The sequence below is a fragment of the Triticum urartu genome, chromosome 3A (assembly GCF_056163025.1).
Source record: "Triticum urartu cultivar PI428250 chromosome 3A, HENAU_Tu73, whole genome shotgun sequence".
Lineage (NCBI taxonomy): Eukaryota > Viridiplantae > Streptophyta > Magnoliopsida > Poales > Poaceae > Triticum > Triticum urartu.
This window is the reverse complement of record NC_141875.1, coordinates 3,392,984-3,410,944: the sequence shown is the minus strand read 5'-3', so window position 1 is coordinate 3,410,944 and position 17,961 is coordinate 3,392,984. Positions and strand designations below refer to the sequence as shown.

Genomic DNA, 17,961 nt, shown 5'->3' with positions numbered 1-17,961 from the left:
TAGATCTTCATCATCTTCCCCCCCCCCACGGACCTCGTATACGGGTCACCTCGAGTGCTCGCTCATGATGAGCTCGAGCAAGAGCAGCTGCGGCAAGATGACACGCTGCTCCTTGAGGAAGACCGTCTTCAGGCTGCTGTGCGAGCTGCTCGCTACCAGCAAGCTTTGCGCCGCTACCATAGCCGCAAAGTTGATGACAGAAGTCTCGAGGAAGGCGACCTTGTTCTTCGGCGCGTTCAGTCCGCCAAGAGTTCCAACAAGTTGACGCCGACCGTGAGAAGGCCCCTGCCGGGGGGGCCGGGAGGGGGGAGGCGAAGATAGTGATGTGGACCAGGCGGAGTTCAAGGATTTCGCCTTGCCGGGAAGCAAACAATAGAACAGATAAGTTCTCGAAGTCTGAGCAACCAGATTCTTAAATTTTAAAGTTATCTCCCCTGAACGACCGCACCTTGTATGGAAAACCTGTGCGCGGAGGAGCCAACTCGTAGCTAGCTGCGCCCTCGCGTTGTTTCGAGCTCGCTCAACAGCATTAAGTGAGCTGCGACTAGTTGCTTAACTAGCCGCGCCCTTGCACTGTTTCGAGCCTGCTCAACAACGTAAGTAAGCTGCGACTAGTTGCTTAACTAGCCGCGCCCTTACTTTGCTTCGAGTCCGCTCAGCAATTTAAGTGAGTTGCAACTAGCTGCGACAAGGTTTCTTGTCGGCAGCGGCACCGCCAACAGGCTGCTGACGTCCCGTACTCAGCACTCGCGGCAAGCGTGCCTGCGCCGGCAGGTTCCCTAAAAGCGTAGGGTAAAAGCATACAAGGCAAGGAATCAAGTAAAGGGGAATAACAGAGCACTCATTACTCAGAAGAAAGTTATATTACAAAGTAGCTTGTCGCTGCTCTAACAGATGTTTTCCATGACATAGCTAGCAGCGACAAGGAAAGAAGAAAGCGGGCAGCTTAGTCAACGCGGTCGCCCTCAACCCTCTTGATCCCGCCCACCTTGTCCACAATGGGTGCGACAAGGGCCTTGAGCTCCTCCTGATCGATATCAGGCGGCAAGGGTCTGAGGACGTTGTTGAGGTGGAGGCCTGGATTGCGGAAGGCCACCTTCATCAACACCTTCTGAAGGGCTCCCGCGCAGATCTTGCGCGACTCGTCGGCCAGCTGCTTCGGGATCCTATCCCGGAGCCACTGAAGCGCCGTCGCCACACCCTGGAAGAACAGAGTGAGCTTGGCGCTAGGTTGGAGGCCCTCGTCGGAGGAGTACCCGAGGTCCTCCATCCCCAGCTGCACCAGCTCCTTATCGATGTCCCCGGCGGCGTTCACGAGGTTCTCCGTCCAGTGCTCCACCGTATCCCTAAAGGCATTTTGGGTGGTGGCCGCACTCTCCAGCAACGCCTTGTCGGCTTCGATCTCCTTCTTCAGGGCTGCCTCCTGCTCCTTGGCGCCGTCCAGCGCCTTGGTCAAAGCGTCCAGCTTCGACTCAAGAGCGGCGTTGGAGTCCTTGGCGGCTCTAAGCTCTTCATCATGTGCCTTGCGATCAGCCTCCAGCTGCACCACCTTTGTCTCCAGCACCTTCTTGGCGGCCTCGGCGGCTGCGGCAGCGTCCTTTGCCTCCTTGAGGGCCCCGCCAAACGACTGCTCGCGCGCGGCAAGCTCTTCCTCGTGGCTGTCGAGGCTGGTCTTCCGCTGCGCCAACTCGCCCTCCTGCGCAGATATCTTCACAGCGGCGAGCCGCTGTCGCTCTTCGACGTCAGCCTTCTCGAGGAGGAAGGCCGTCCGTGCTTCAGCAAGTTGCTCCCGTTCCGCTGCCAAGGACCGGAGAGCTTCCCGGTGAAAACCCGCAAGCTCCTCCGCGCGCTTCTCGATATCCACGCTCGCCTTGGCGGCAATCGCTTCGCGGGACTCCAGCTTGGCCTGCCGGGCGCGGTAGAGCGCCATCAACTTCCGCAGCAAGCGCTCCTCCTCTGACTCGTTGCCGTTGCTGCTTGGCGCGTCGACCAAGGTCAACCCGGCGGAAGCAAGCACTTCCCCGTCGAAGTCTTCTCCCTCGACCGGCGCCCTGGAGCTTGACGCCCATGGAAGGTTGATGAAGACATCTTCGCCGGCCTTCAGGTAGACGCCTGGCTGGGGCTCCTCGGAGCCTAGCGCGGCGGCAGCGGCGGACGGATCGGCGGTCGGTGCAGCGCCTGGCGCTCCTGCGGCCTCAGGGTCGTCAGTTCGATCGCCAGGTCTCCCGCCCGCTCCCGCGCCGGCAGCCTTGGCGGCCTCGTCGCCGGCGGGATCGTCAGCGCCGCCCGCTCCTTCGGGGGCAGCAGTGTCGTTGGCGGGGATCTCCGTCTCCATTTGCTCCGGATCAGATGGATCTGACGACCGAAGAAGGGGAGAAGAGTCAAGCAAAAATCCAAGAGAAAGAATGATCAAAGGCAGAAGAACCCAAGGGGAGTTTTGAAGCAAGAAGATTACCTGCGCTGGGCTCGGTGGCCGTGGTCTCTGCCGCTGGGGGGACGCCGGTGACGTCCCTTGGCGGAGAGCTCCCCCTTGCCGAAGAGCTGCTCCTTGCCGGAGAGTCTTTTGCCGGAGAATCTCTTGCCGGAGAATTTTCCATTGGCGGCGTAGTTGTAGCAGATGGCATGCTGGGGGCTGCCTCCGGACGCTCCTGGTGGGGCTGTTCTGCTCCTACACAAATCAACGATCAAGATGTCAGCAAAGAAAAAGCATTCCAGCGTGCCCAACGGCAGAAAACAAGCCGCATGCTTACGCTGGGGGCTGCTCTGTGGAATGATTTCCAGATCCGGCAAGGTGGTCTCAGGCGCACCCTCTTCTGGCGGAGTGGGCACGTCATTAATGTTGATCACCGGGATCCTGGCTCTCTTTGCCGCCCTCTGGGCCAGTGTCCTGAAAAGGAATGGATTCAAAGCAAGGCAAATGAGATGCAAGATAAAACAAGCAAGGATTGAAGAACTACAAGTAATGCAAGAGGATCTTACTCTTCTTCTTCTTCCTCGTCGGAGCTGAGCGCCGAGAAGTCGAAACCCGGCTCACGCCCGGTGCGGGGAGGCAGAGGAGTAGGCTCCCTTGGCCGCTTGGCGGGGGCAGTGGCGGCGGTCTGAGACGACCCCGCGGCGCGAGGAGCAGCAGGAGTGGGAGCGGCGGTTCGGGAAGACCCCGCCACCGTTGTCGCGGCAACATGAGACGCTCCCGCGGCAACAGTGCTTGCCGTGGTAGAGCGTGTCGCGCGGCGCAACGGCTGTTGGCTCGTCCGCTGCTCCGCCACGTCCCCGACCTTGCGGAGGCGCCTTCTTGGCGGAGATGGAGGCCTTGCCTGCGGCGAGCTGCCCGAAGGCGAGGGGGGGAAGGAGCCGATCTCTGATGGGCCGCTCGCGTCCTTGGCGGGCTCGCTCGACTCGGCATCGCACCCGGCAGTCTTCTTCTCCTCCTTGCCGGCAAGCTCTTCTCGCTCCGCATGGCTTGCCGCCGCCGCCTCCGCCAAAGTGAACCCATACTCGCCCATGGCCGCGGCTGCCGCCGCCTCTTCCATTCGGGTGGAGATGCGCCGCAGCTCCTCTTCGGTGGTGGCGCGGGTGAGGCCGTCCTTCTCGTCGGCACGGATCGGCACTTCCACCAGGCTGTCAAAGAACTCCTGCACGGCGGCGTCCTCTGGCTCTTGCCAGGTTGGCACAATTCCGTGCGAGTCGCACAGCGGCATCATTGTGCGGATGCGGTCGAGCGAGGAATTTTTGCACAACGGGAGGATGCCCCGCGGCAACCTGAAGACTTCGGGGTGCTCTGGGTCATATTTGAACAGTTCCTGGAGCACCGAGGTGAGCTCCAGGACGGTGAAGTTATAATTGAGGCCCGGGCGCAGCCTCATAATATCCGCCGCATTCCTGAACTCCCAGGCAGGCCTCCCTCTCTCCTGCAGCGGGGCGATGCGGCGGCGGAGAAAATCCGCGCCAACAGCGCCAACAGTCAGCCCGGCAAGCCTGAGGCGTTGGATCCGGGCGATGGCAATTTTCAACCTAGCATCTTCCGGGGCCACGTCGCTCCAGTCATTGCCGCGCACTACTGGGGTTTGGCGCTGGGCAGTGAATGGCTGCGGTTCCTCCTCGACGACCCAGCACCAGTCGGCCCTCCACTCCTCCCACTTGCCGCGGAACTCTCCCTCCAGATAAGCCTCTTTCTTGCCGGCCCTTGAGATCCAGGCGATCCCACCGGATAATGCCTCTCCTTTCTCTACTCGGGGTATGAAGAAGTGGCGGAAGAGGGCAACGTTGGGATGGACTCCGACAAAGTTTTCGCACAAATGTGCGAAAACCGCCATGGTCAGAACGGCGTTGGGGGTGAAATCAAGGAGGAGGAACCCGTAGGTATTCATGATGTCGCAGAAGAACTCCGAGAAGGGCGGGCAGAGCCCGCAATAGAAGAACAGAGGAAAGAAGGGATACCCGTTGGGAGCCATCTTCCGGGCGGTGGCGGGGAGCACCTTGGTGCGCGGGTGCGCCCGCGTCTCCGTCGACCAGAAGAGGTAAAAGTCATCCCTCAGCTCCTTCGCGGCGAGCTTTGGGGGGAAGACGGCCTGCTCCTTCCGTAGCGTTACGAGCCGCTGCGCCACGCTCGACTTCACGACCTTCCCCTTGTCGCCTTTCGAAGCCATGGCGGAAGTAGTGGAGGAGGACGACGGCGTGGGCGGTGCTGGTGGCAATGGGGACGGAGCGCCGCTCTCTCTCTCTCTCTAGATGGGGGAGCGGCGGAGATTTCTAGGATTGGAAGCAGTAATGGGTGAACTGCCCCTGTTTCCCCTGCTTATAAAAGGGGGGAGGGGGGGACGTTCCGCATTTCTGAATAAAATACCACCCACGACCTCACCCACGACGCCGCGTTCGACGCGTGCTGCTCGGGGCGTGTGCGGCGGGTGCGGAGAGATTTACGGCGTGACCTAGGCGACGCTGTCCGTGCACTGTTTTGGGCCTGGCCCAACAGCACTCGGCACCGTGTCTGGCCCAGGCCCGGGGGCTCCTGTCGGTGTACTAGAGTAGGGGTACCCTTAGTACCCCGAACTCGTGCACGGGCAGTCGCAGCGTCCCACGGCAAGGCTTGCCGGGTAACCGCCAAGACCCTCCGTGGCTACTTTTTGAGCCATCCAAGAACAAAGTGCTTAAAACAAGGCCCCGGCAAGAGGAGCTTGCCGGGAAGAAAACCAGACCCTGGCAAGAGGAGCTTGCCGGGAAGGCCTATCGAGGCATGCAAGACCTTGGCAAGAGGAGCTTGCCGGGAAGGCCAACCAAGGCATATCAAGGAGACTTGCCGCGACGCGCCACGCGCCCCAGCAATTCACGGTGAGCGACAAGCTCCCGGACGCGACAAGACAACAACCGCGGCAAGGCACTTGCCGCGGCAAGCCCATCACTTCGTGCCCGCGCTCCAGCACACCCACCACGTGTTGCTCTGGGACCCTCCCAAGCACACGTGGCGGGGAGGCTGTGTAGCTAGGGGTGCGCGGTGGCAAGCATGCACTGACGAGGTAGCCATCGTGGCAGACGGTGGCGTCCCAAACGGTCCCTTTCCTGTACTGTTTTGGCGACACAGACGTGTAATTAATGCCCTTGTCCCCTGCCGTCAGGGTTAGGTATGATACCACTGTACAAGTAGTTGTACCAACCACCACTCTTCCATTTTTGCCCTTTCGTCTACGTTGCCACCTGTCGGTGACCCCTTGAGCATATAAAAGGAGGCCCGTGTGCAACGTAGCAAGGGGAGGAGGACACTCATTCACGCTCGGCCTCGCCAGCTGCTGGAGGGTACTGTAGCACTCCGCGCTCCCGAGCAAGAACTCAATACAATCCACAAAGCAGGAGTAGGGTTTTACGCATCCGTGCGGCCCGAACCTGGGTAAATCGCTCGCGTGCCTCGCCTCGACCTGCTCTTTGCGCAACCCTCGCCCCCGCCGAACCAAAAAGGGGCTCGGTCCGCCGAGTCCCATAGGTGCTCGTGGGTTAGCCTCTTCCCTGACACAAAGCCAGTAATAAGAACATCATCATCTTTTTCTTCACTGGTTTGTACTGGGGTCGCCGGTTTGTCAGTATTCTTTGCTGGACTAGCCGGTTTATCAGTCCAGATAGAGCTGGTCGGCTGATCAACAGGGCCTATGGTGTCAACCTCTGCCTGTTCAGCAACAAAGTCATGGTCTTGTGGTGGTGGGTCATTCAGCACATCATCAAGGTTGGCCTCTGCAGGATCTGGTATTCTCTCTGGTTCAGCAGCTGCATTTTCCTCTGTCGTTTTGTTCAGGCGAGCTTTCTTGCTTGGTCTGGGTTTGGCACTGAGAAAGTAAAGCATGAAGGTCAATATAACGTATAAAATACATGTTAAAGATAAGGCAAGTGAACAACTTACCCAATAACCGTTTTGAGAGGTGGAAGCTTGGTAGCTGACGACTCACCAGAGGAGGAATGAGAAGTGCCCTGATAATTGGAATCAAACGGATTAAGAGGTTGACGAAAACAACCTGCTTTAGGGCGTGAAGTGACAAGGCAATTAGAGACCTCTGAACGGCGTTTTCGAACCGGATTGTTTGGTAAACCGGCGGAGGTAGCTACGTGGCCCCTGTGCCAGGTCGTGCGGCGAGCTTCGTGTTGTTGTGTCTTCACAGGAAAGTTTGGATCCAAGTAAGCAAGAGGATGAGAAAAATTAACTTTCCGGTTTCCCCGACGGGTCTTTAGTGAAGGCAAAGGGTCTGAATCGGAGGAAAGAACGATTACCTCTGCAGCATCGGCGTGACTGAATTCAGCATCGTCATGGCAATAATCATCATCAATAAGGCGTATGAAAAATAAACCAAGTGAGTCAAGTTCTACCTCAAGATCCGGGTTACCCACATCATCATCAGCCGGTGGATCGGAGGATGCAGTGGTTCTCTTCCTGTTAGCAGGCTTCTTCATAGCTTTGGTCTTTTGCCGGGTTCGCTTCACCGGTTTATCTTGTGAAGGTTTCTTGTTCCAGAACGGATCATCGCCCTGTCAAAAATAATAACATTTTCAGATAATATTTGGACAGAAGCAATTTCAGATATGCAGATGGTATGATTCTTACTACTGGCAGTTTGTTGATGGCACAAAAGGGGAGTAGGCCGGTTTGAGCACAGACATCCTCTGGTTCATTCAACATCTTTTTCACAGCTTCAGTAACTTCATCGTCTGTAAGCTGGATATCAATGTGCCGTTGAGCATCCTTTACATCTCATGTATACTCGCACATCAAACCGGGGCGCTGGCTTAAGGACAGTATGCTCCAAGATATCCAGCAACGAGCAAAATCAACCTCTGTCAACCCGTTTGCCATGAAGGCCCTAAGCTTGGATAGTTGAGGAGCATATTTGCTTCTCTCCTTGGCAGTCAGCCTCTGAGGAAAAGGGTGTGTATTGCTCAGACATTCCGGACGGTAACCCGGCAGGGGATTTTCTTCAGAAGGAGAGGTGTCCTTGCAATAAAACCATGCCTGGTTCCATTCTTTGGGGTGGCTGTGAAGATTGGCATGAGGGAAGGTGACTTCTTTCCTTTTCTGAATCGCCATACCGCCCAGTTCTGTGTTGGGTCCGTCTTTGAACTCTGTGCGACAGTTCAGGTGAAAGCAGTCCCTGAATAGCTCTACTGAAGGTTCCTCCTGAAGGTAAACGTCACTGAAGACTTGAAAGTGGCAGATATTGGTTACGGAGTTAGGACCGATATCTTGTGGACGCAGTTGAAAGTTGGCTAAGACATCCCGAAAAAACTTTGAACCGGGAGAGTTGAAGCCCCGGCTTAAATGATCAGCAAAAACAATAACTTCTCCCTCTTGGGGAGTAGGGGGACATTCCGTGCCAGGAACCCTCCAGTGAATGACGTTTTTCTCGCTTAAAGCGCCCGTTTTCACCAGATTGTTCAGCTGGTCCTCAGTCACTCAAGAAGGGACCCAGTTGCACTCATACACTTGTTTGGCCATGGCAAGATCTACAATACAATAATTGCCGGTTCAAGAATACGTTGGACAGTTATATGATGATGCATATTTGCTAAACGGGGGTCAGCTATCTATAAACCGGAGTTCAACAATGCAACAGTGCCCTAGTAAAGGGTTTGGCGGTTCAACAAGGGGACTAATGGTGTATACCGAGTTGTCATTTTTGGCAGATAGTTAAACCGCCTAGTCTAAACATCGAAGAGTCAAGACTGCAGATGTGTAAGTGAATGAAAACAGGTTTCACAAGTTGATGTTGCCGTTTTGGATCTAAGGCATATCAGAAAAGGGAAATATATTCAAAATCTAAGAAGCAGTACTGGACCAATGAGTGAAGGTTCGGATGAAATTTACTGTTTTGAGATGCATAAGTGGAAACAGAGGCTAAAGGCTACCATTATACAGAGCAGATATTCAGGAGTTTATCAAGAACCATTGTATGAACAAAGAACGACTGATGAACACCGAAGAACGTTGAAACCCTAGAACAGATCTATGGCGGAAATGGAAGAGAACTTACCGGAGCTAAGGAAGAAGCGGAAGGGCGCCGCGGTATTCTGGTGCGTTCAGGGTGATGAAGTGGCCAAGGTCGGAGCAGAGACGACGGTCGACGGTGGCGGCGGAGCTCCAGAGGCTGAGCGGCGCAAGGAGGACGACGCGAAGAGGCACGAGGGGGGAAAGAAAATGACCCCTCGGTCCTATTTATAAAAGCAAGGGATAAGTGTCAGGTGCGAAAATCAAGGGGCCGCAAATTTGGAAGTGAGGGAGCTCTCGCCTCGATTGTCGGAGAACCATTAATGAAGAGGTGTCATACACAGTTTTTAATAAATGATGTCACGACGGTTTACCATGATTTGAGAAGATGACGTCACGGCGGTTTACCAAATTATGAGAAGATGTTGAAGACAAAGTTTTTATTAAGGATTGACATGAACCTGTTCAAATCAATCTGGGGCCTAATGTTGGGGATATTACTATTGGGTGTAAACCGGCCAGGAGAGGTCGGGTTAAATTCATCAGTAGTTGGTTATGCTTGAAGCCCATGAAGACAGATGAGGATGCTGTGTAAGGCCCAGGGCCCAGGACCGGTTTAAGGCCTGTAGCTGTAAACCGGCTTTTGGTATGTAACTTGTATTGTAAGATAGAAGTAGTGGAGACCGAACCGGACACGCTTATGAGCCGGTCTCGGGACTCTGTAAACCGACGGGCGTCAACCCATGTATATAAGGGGATGACCCAGCGGCGGTTCAGGACAACGGACAACAACTCGAGACTTAGGGAAAGCATATTCGCTCCCTGGTCATCGAAACTCCATCAATTCCATCACAACTAGACGTAGGCTTTTACCTTCATCGAAGGGGCCGAACTAGTATAAACTCTCTTACGTCCCCTGTCTGCTTTAACCCCTTCAAGCTAACCCGTAGGATGGTTCCACGGCTAAGTCCTTTGAAGAGGCTCCGTCGAGCATGGCGGCAGAGAGCATCTGCTCGGGGACATTCATAGTGAGGGCTAGAGAGGGAAGGAATGGACTGATCCAGGAGTGAGGAGGCGAGGGTCCTCGATTTTGGTTAGCGGCGAGCTGCTTCGGCCTGGTTGGTTCCCCGGTAAGAAGAAATAGATTTGAGAGGGAAAGAAGGAAGGGAGAGGAGCCCACGACGATGACTCGCTGCTTCTAATGGATAGCGGCTCATCATTCGTCGACATGAGGTGGAGATCGTGTGCGTGAAGCTACGCACCGCTCGGAGGAGCTCGAGTGTCTCCCGTGGCATGGAGGGTTGTGGTTTAGAAGGGGATCTCAAGACTCAGATTGAGGTTGGGCTAGGTTTGGGTGGTTGTGGACTAAAATCAAAAGAGTCGTCCCCTAATTTTTACGGTTTACAAGAAATGGAATGGAGGCAATGCCATTTTTGCATGGAAAATGGATGGAATGCCTTAAATAGACAGGTCAATTAGGAGAGGCTTGGCCTAGATTTTGGGCTGACATAGAGGGGGGGTTCATAATCCCGTGGCTTGGAGGTACATCAACCAAAGTGTTATTCTGCTCGATAGCTCAAATGAGCTTGGTGAACAGTAAAATCGACAGAAGATGAAAAAAAATTCAAAAAAATTCTGAATTTTATTTGTGGTCACCTTTGACAAAAGTTTTCTATGTTTGAAAATTTTCATTAAGAAATGACAACCGTGGAAGTCATGACAAAAAAATTCAGTACTCCAAAATGCTTTAAAAATTAGCATTTTTGGAGTACCAATTTTGTTTTTTTTCACGACTTCCAGGAATATTCTTTCATTATAAATTTTACAAGCACATAGAAAATTTGTCAAAGGTTAACGCAAAAAAACCAGAATTTTTTGAATTTTGTACTATTTTCCTGATTTTACTGTTCATTAGGAGCATTTGAGCTCGGGTGCAAATACTCCATGTCCGTACATCAACCACCCTCTTGAAGAAAAAAACAACCCTTCTCTTTGATCTGTATACTTTTCTCCCAAAAAAGCACGTATGATTAGGCAATTTGATCTATGTGGAACGAGTCATAATGCATAGTGGCAGATGGTTGGGTCGATGTGAAGGAGATTAGTTGTTGGATTGCATGCATGGAAAAGGAAAGATGCTGAGATTAGCATCGATGACAGTCACATGAGACTTGTTTAGGGAGGCCAAGGTCAACACACATGGAAAGTGAAGTGAAGTGACGCATGCACATGTGCTAGGCTGGCACTGCTTTGTGCCGGTGGCTAATGAATTACGCTAGAATTAGTTGCCTACTAATTAAGCAACTCCAGTGCTGCCCATCAGTTATTGGGCTCTCAGAAGCAGTTGTGAGTTCTAAAAAGCATTGCTCTTGTACACACATGTACTACAAGTGTATGGTTATACAAGCGCAGAAAAAGCGCGGCGTGTCGCCGCGCCAGTAAGAGAGCCCGTTTGATTCGTTGGTGTTGATGATGTGACATTTTGTTCGACGATAGTTCCTTGTAAGTCCTTGTGTAATTTTTTGGTTGGATGCAAGCCTTTGTATATGCTTTTTATTCACTGTGAGAAATGTATCACTTGAACACATTTTCAAGAAGTGATAAGTAAGAAGTTATGACAACCAAGAAGCTGCCAACTGGTACAGTCCGTCACTACATGACAACGATTCAAGAAGCAGAAGTCCAATTGCATTTATTGATTTATAGATAATCTCAGAATGCATTTATAAATTCAGAATTACAATTCTTCATGGGCATGAATGTAAAATATTCAAAATTCTCACTTCAATAAGAACAATGTTAATATGGAGGAATCCTCCAACATTGATGGGATCATTTCATTTCTATCATTAGCAAATTCAGGCCCTTCTATAATCTTGTGAAGAAGCGTTGAAGCCTCATACACTACCCTAAAAACTGCAAAAAGAACGCTCGGAGCAGCACGAAGAAACCTTTTCACCAATACTGAACTTTAGGCTTCCAGCAGGAATTGAACATATAAACCCTCAAGGACTCGTAGTCACAACCGATGGCTCGAGCGCACCGCACCACGCAAAGAAAAAAAACCACCGCACCGCGATCGCGCGTGGGAAAAAACAGCGAGGGTCAGGCGAGCGCACTGCACCACGCAAGGGAAAAGACCACCGCTCCGCGCGAGGGACGCGCTCGATGTACAGGCCGTCGTGAGGCCCACGCCCGTCCACTTTCTCCTTCATCCCCGTGCCCTCGTCTCCAACCCTAAATCTTTTCCCCTCCCCTACAGCCGCCTTCCCAAGCTCCTCACACCCTCCACTCCCTCGACAATGGTGGCGGCGGCGCCCTCTGGTGGAGGAGGAGGGGGGAGATGGCGGCGGCGGTGCCCTCTGGTGCCGGAGGAGGAGGGGAGATGGTGGCGGCGGCGCCCTCTGGTGGCGGAGGAGGAAGCCCCTGCCATGGCGTCTCAGCTCTAGGCCCTCCTTCTTGACCGTAACACCCACCCTCAAGATCCACTCGACAGATCACGCGGCTGGCTCTCGAGCTCTACTGCGATCCCCGAGGATGTGCTAAGGATGTGAAGGTCCATCCCCGGCCCATGGTTGTTCCCAGATTAGGCTGGTTGAGGTACGTGTCGGATCCATTGATCCATTGTGATTGTAGTTGTTCATTCTCTTCACAGACCGTCCGTTTCCACTACAAGAAATATGTCAACTTATGACCTTCTATCAGTGACCCTCGAAGAATTGGTCATAAATTTATGACCATTTTAGACCAATTGGTCAAAAGCTGTTCAGGGGGCTCCAAACCCTAAACCATTGCGACCATTTTGGTCAGAAAGGTCGTAATTTCCTTACACAAAATGGTCACAAAGCAAACAGTGCTAGTCCGCTGCCTTATTTCTAGTTGTTAATGACCAATATAGATGGTCATAGCCTTGTAGATTGTGGTGGGTTGTGATGACTAGGCGCCATCTCATCAGTTTTGCCTATGTGTCATGTCCATGTGGCAGTTTTTGCCCTAGGTTGTGAAGCAACCTATATTTCTATTATTCCCAAAATTTCCAAAAAAATCTCATAAATTCTTTGGGGCATATCTTCATCAAATATGTAAAAATCCTTCCTTGCCTAGTTCAAAACTAATTCAACAATATTCATTTTCCTATTCTATTCACAACAACACTTTATGAAGAAAGTGCTATTTATATATTCTTGATTGCCCTCGGAATTTTTGGGCACTCTTTCCTATCCAAATCATTACCGCATGACAAAATTCAGCTCCATTTGCCTAGCAAATCTTCCTCGGCAAATTTCCAAAGTTTTTGTCCACCTAGAAGCATTGTGAAGGAAGTACCTTTTTTATATCTCTAAATGACATGAAATTTATACAGATCCTTCATATGCCCAAATTATCACCCTCCTCCAAATTGCAGCTTAGTCAAATCATCTATGTGAGCCCAGGTTCAATTTATATTTTATGGCCAAATTGGCACGTTCCAAAGCAAGTGTTATATAGACCCCTCCTATTACCCTCAAACTTTTCGGGCACTCTTCCATACCCAAATCATTGCCACATGATAATATTCAGCTCAATTTTCCTAGTAAATCTTTCTCGGGAAATTTCCAAAGTTTCTACCTCGAGAGAAGCTTTGTGAAGTAAGTACTAGCTAGGCTTACCCAAATGATCTGAAAATTTACCAGCGCATGACCATACCTAAGTAACTTACCTACACCAATTTTGAGCTCATTTCATTCATCCAATCTCTCTCACTAGTTTTCCCAAGTTTTTGTCCATAGAAGAGCATTGTGAAGGAAGTACTACTTTGGCATGTCCAAATGGTATCAATTGTCTACAATGCTTTCCTATGCCCAAATAACCATCCTCCACAAAATTTCAGCTCACTCCATTCACTATTTTGAGCTTAGCTTCAACATTCATATTTTTGTCCAGCGTGGTACTTTGCAAAGCAAGTACCACCTAGGATCCTCCTTTTGAGCTAAAAATTTGTGAAGACATTCTCCTTAGTAGATGATCATCCTCAGCCAAAACTCACGCCCATTGGCCATGTGCATTTCCCGTACCGCTAATCAAACACTTGGCTGCTAATTCATGTTTGAGCATCGATCGGTCATCTCGTGAGAATCTTATGTTGTAATTTTCTTCCTAGCACCAACCTGGGGAGTGCCCAACCCACTAGACATGCCTAGGACGCCCAGAACACATGGCAACATTACGGTCACGCGGTGACAACACGACGGGCATGCGAGTTTACGCGCTCTAGAGTCGGGGCCCTCGGCCACCGCCCAAACCTCGACGTATCGCCACCAAACCATGTATTTATGATTAAATAGGTCCTTATGTAACTAGAAATGATTTTTGGAAAAAATAAATAGCAAACTATGAGGCAGCTGCAGTTCAAATTTGACCCGCTTCCAACTGAATCGGCGGAAATCTGTCTTTTTCATGAGAGGTGGATCAAAAAATTTTACACCCAACCATTTTGTCAATTGTGCATTAAATATGGCCTAGTATTTTATAAAAATGATTTGGTCCAATTTTGCAACAATTATTTGGTAGTTCCTTCACAAAAAAACCTCCTTTCGGGCACTCGAAAAATGGAAAATGTTTTTTCGTCCAACGAAAATGAAAACTTCCTTAGGAAACATTGTTTGCCATTCCAATATGCACCCTTGTGCACAATATGAGATCATTTGAACAAACTATGCCATGAATGTGGCCATAAGATTGATCATTTGGCTTGAAAGCCATGAATCTTCACACTTGATAGCTCATTTCTGAGAACACTTTTTAAAATAATTACTGTATTACAATTTTATTATTTTTCCTGGAAACTTGTTCACATATAATGACACAATGCGAAGGTTTTCCAATTTTTTGATTTTTTTTGAATTTTTTATGCCCGTTTCAAAATGCGGTCAAAACGGCGGGCTTGACCGTTCCTAGCTAGTGGTTGAATATTGGAATTTTTTGGTGTTTCTCTGATTAAATAGATACTTATGTACCTAGAAATGATTTTTGGAAAAAATAAATAGTAAACTATGAGGCCGCTGCAGTTCAAATTTGACCCCCTTCCAATTGAATCGGCGGGAATTTGTCTTTTTCACCAGAGGTGGATCAAAACTTTTGACACCCAACCATTTTGTCAATTGTGCATTAAATATGTCCTAGTATTTTATAAAAATGATTTGGTACAATTTTGCAACAAATATATGGTAGGTCCTTCACAAAAAACCCTCATTTCGGGCACTCGAAAAATGGAAAATGAATTTTCCGTGCAAAGAAAATGGAAACTTCCTTAGGCAACATTGTTTGGAATTCCAAGATGCACCCTTGTGCACAATATGAGATCATTTGAACAAACTATGCCATGAATGTGGCCATAAGATTGATCATTTGGCTTGAAAGCCATGAATCTTCATGCATGATAGCTCATTTCTGTGAACACTTTTTTAAAATAATTGCCATATTACAAGTTTATTATTTTTTCTGGAAACTTGGTCACATATATTGACACAATGCGAAGGTTTTCCAATTTTTTGATTTTTTTTGAATTTTTTATGCCCGTTTCAAAATGCGGTCAAAACGGCAGGCTTGACCGTTCCTAGCTAGTGGTTGAATCTTGGAATTTTTTTGGTGTTTCTCTGATTAAATAGATACTTATGTACCTAGAAATGATTATTGGAAAAAATAAAGAGCAAACTATGAGGCAGCTACAGTTCAAATTTGACCCGTTTCCTACTAAATCGACGACAATTTGTCTTTTTCACCAGAGGTGGATCAAAACTTTTTTCACCCAACTATTTGGTTAATTGTGCATTATATATGTCCTAGTATTTTATAAAATTGATTTGGTCCATTTTTGCAACAATTATTTGGTAGGTCCTTCACAAAAAACCTCCTTTTGGGCACTTGAAAAATGGAAAATGAATTTTCCGTGTAAAGAAAATGAAAACTTCCTTAGGCAACATTGTTTGGAATTCCAAGATGCACCCTTGTGAATAATATGAGATCATTTGAACAAACTACGCCATGAATGTGGCCATAAGATTGATCATTTGGCTTAAAAGCCATTAATCTTCATGCATGATAGCTCATTTCTGTGAACACTTTTTTAAAATAATTGCCATATTACAAGTTTATTATTTTTTTTCTAGAAACTTGGTCACATATATTGACACAATGCGAAGGTTTTCCAATTTTTTGATTTTTTTTGAATTTTTTATGCCCGTTTCAGAAAGCGGTCAAAACGGTGGGCTTGACCGTTCCTAGCTAGTGATTGAATCTTGGAAAACTTTTGATGTTTCTCTAATTAAATAGATACTTATGTACCTATAAAGGATTTTTGGAAAAAATAAAGCACAAACTATGAGGCAGATGCAGTTCAAATTTGACCCGTTTCCAGCGGAATTGGCAGAAATTTGTCTTTTTCAGGAGAGGTGCATCAAAACTCTTGACACCCAACCGTTTGGTCAATTTTACATTAACTATGGCCTAATACTTTATAAAAATTATTTGGTCCAATTTCACAACAAATATATGATAGGTTCTTCACAAAAAAACTCATTTTGGGCACTCAAAAAATGATTAAAAATAGATAGGAATATCAGAAATACATACAAATTGGTGCTCATCCATAAAATGTGGTCTAACTTGAGTGAAAATTTGTGTGATGCCCTTTTGCAAAATAGTTTTGATAGTTACTTCACAAAATCCCTCAATTTTTGGTACTTAGAAACTATTGTAAATCACTGTTTTTTCGAACCAATCAAAACTCTTCCCACGGATCGATGACATGGCGCCCATCCATCCATCCATCCATCCATATATCCATCCCACATCCATCCATCCATCTATCTACAGAAAAAAAAGAAAAAGAGATAACCCCCCGCAGCCCAAACCCTAGATCAGATCCATCCATCCCCTGCTCCCAATCTCCCCGCCGCCGCCGCCACCTCCTCCCCGTACCCGCCCCCCTCCCGATCCAGTCCTCTCCCACCCACCCCTGACCTTGTCGTCCTCCCTCCCCTCCCCGCATCTCCCAGCCACCTCTTCGCCCGAGGAGATCGAGCGAGCGCCCGAGCGTGCCCGTCCTCGTAGCCTCCTCCCACGATTCCCCGCACCCGAGCCCCACGAGAGGAGCTCCTCCTGTGATTTTGCACGCCGCCGCCGGCGACCACCAGCCACAGCTTGCCGGAGCCAGCAGATGAGTGCCACCCTTCTTCCCGTGCTCTCTTTCTTCCTCCTTTTTCTCTCTCACACATCTCAATTTCTCTCTTTGTCTCAAATAGTGCACTCTGCCGCCATGGACGCTCGCGTCCCCGACCTTGCAGCATGCCGCCCCGATGCCAAGTTCCTCCTCGTCGTTCCTGCACCGCCGAGCCGAAGCCTCGCCCAAGTCCAAGAGCTGCCGCCGTTTGCCTCCTCGCCATGGCCTCCCCTGCTTCGTCTGCTTCGCGGACAGAGCTCCGTCTCCGTCAACGTGTCCTCCCGCCGTCTCTGATCGCTGTCGGGCTCGATCAACTCCAGCAGCACCCCACGGTGACGCTCCGCTCCTCCTAGCCCTCGTCTCCTGTGCGTTTTGTTCCTGTAGTCGTCTTTCCGTTGCTCTAGTGATACTGCAGCTGTATGCTTGTGGGAATTATGTTGTCTGAGTACTTAATAGCTTAGATTGGTAGTGTCATCATCATGTGCTAGCTTAGTTCCATTTTGTGTTGCTTCATCCTGGTGGTTGTATCCGTGTGTCTGCCCATGTAATTAACCAGATAGTAGTTGTTTCATCGCTTCAAGTTCAGAGCATGGGTGCTTTGTGCTCTTTTCTGTAAACAAAGAGTGGCATCTACTACACTAATAGTCTAGCACTACTTGCACCAAGATTCGGTGGTTTGATGTGGCCTGTAAGCTAAACTACTCCAAGTGGGCAGTACCTGTTTAATTAGATTAGCAGAAAATTCAGGCCCCTGAGATTTTGTTGCTCTTGTATAGTGTGAAATTCAGTAGATGAATCAGTAACAAACTCAGCCAACATGACGTTTGAATCAACACAGATGCTAGTGTTCTGCAATCATATATAGGTCTTTGAACTCGCAGACTGGAATATATATATATGGGGTGTTTGTGACTGCTTGCATGGCAAGAATGTTACTAGTACATTTGTCATCAGTAGTGCTTTCATCATTTTATAGTTTACCACATGTGTTAAATGACCAAAGTTCATGGCTGGTTCTCTAACTTGGAGGTGATGTCTAGGCAAAAACAACAGTAAATTACGATCACCATACCTGGTGATCTGCTACAGCTATGCACTGATGAAACTGTTTGCTTGCTTCTGTACCGTGCTTGCTTCTGTACCTGGCTCTTGTATAGTTCTGAATTGGTCCAGTAGATATGAATTTGGAGTGCTTTTTGTACTGCAGCCAGTGCCTCAGCGCTATATATGTTAGTGCCAGGCTGTTCATCTATTTTCTGCTTCTCTACTGGTAGCTTAGAAGAATACAATTCTCACTGAATGT

The 17,961-nt window shown here is 49.4% G+C and overlaps 1 protein-coding gene and 1 pseudogene across 1 annotated transcript; one reads left to right on the top strand and one right to left on the bottom strand.

Annotated features, from left to right (window-relative positions):
- Nucleotides 1-946: 946 nt before the first annotated feature.
- On the bottom strand, nucleotides 947-2,834 carry LOC147977562 (uncharacterized). The gene is made up of 3 exons (XM_087516389.1): nucleotides 2,747-2,834; nucleotides 2,456-2,668; nucleotides 947-2,355 (listed from the first exon to the last, which is right to left on the bottom strand). Exons 1-3 carry the CDS (start codon nucleotides 2,832-2,834, stop codon nucleotides 947-949), a joined length of 1,710 nt encoding a protein of 569 aa, XP_087372515.1.
- A 5,654-nt stretch (nucleotides 2,835-8,488) lies between these two features.
- On the top strand, nucleotides 8,489-16,994 carry LOC147977561 (uncharacterized; annotated as a pseudogene).
- Nucleotides 16,995-17,961: the final 967 nt, after the last annotated feature.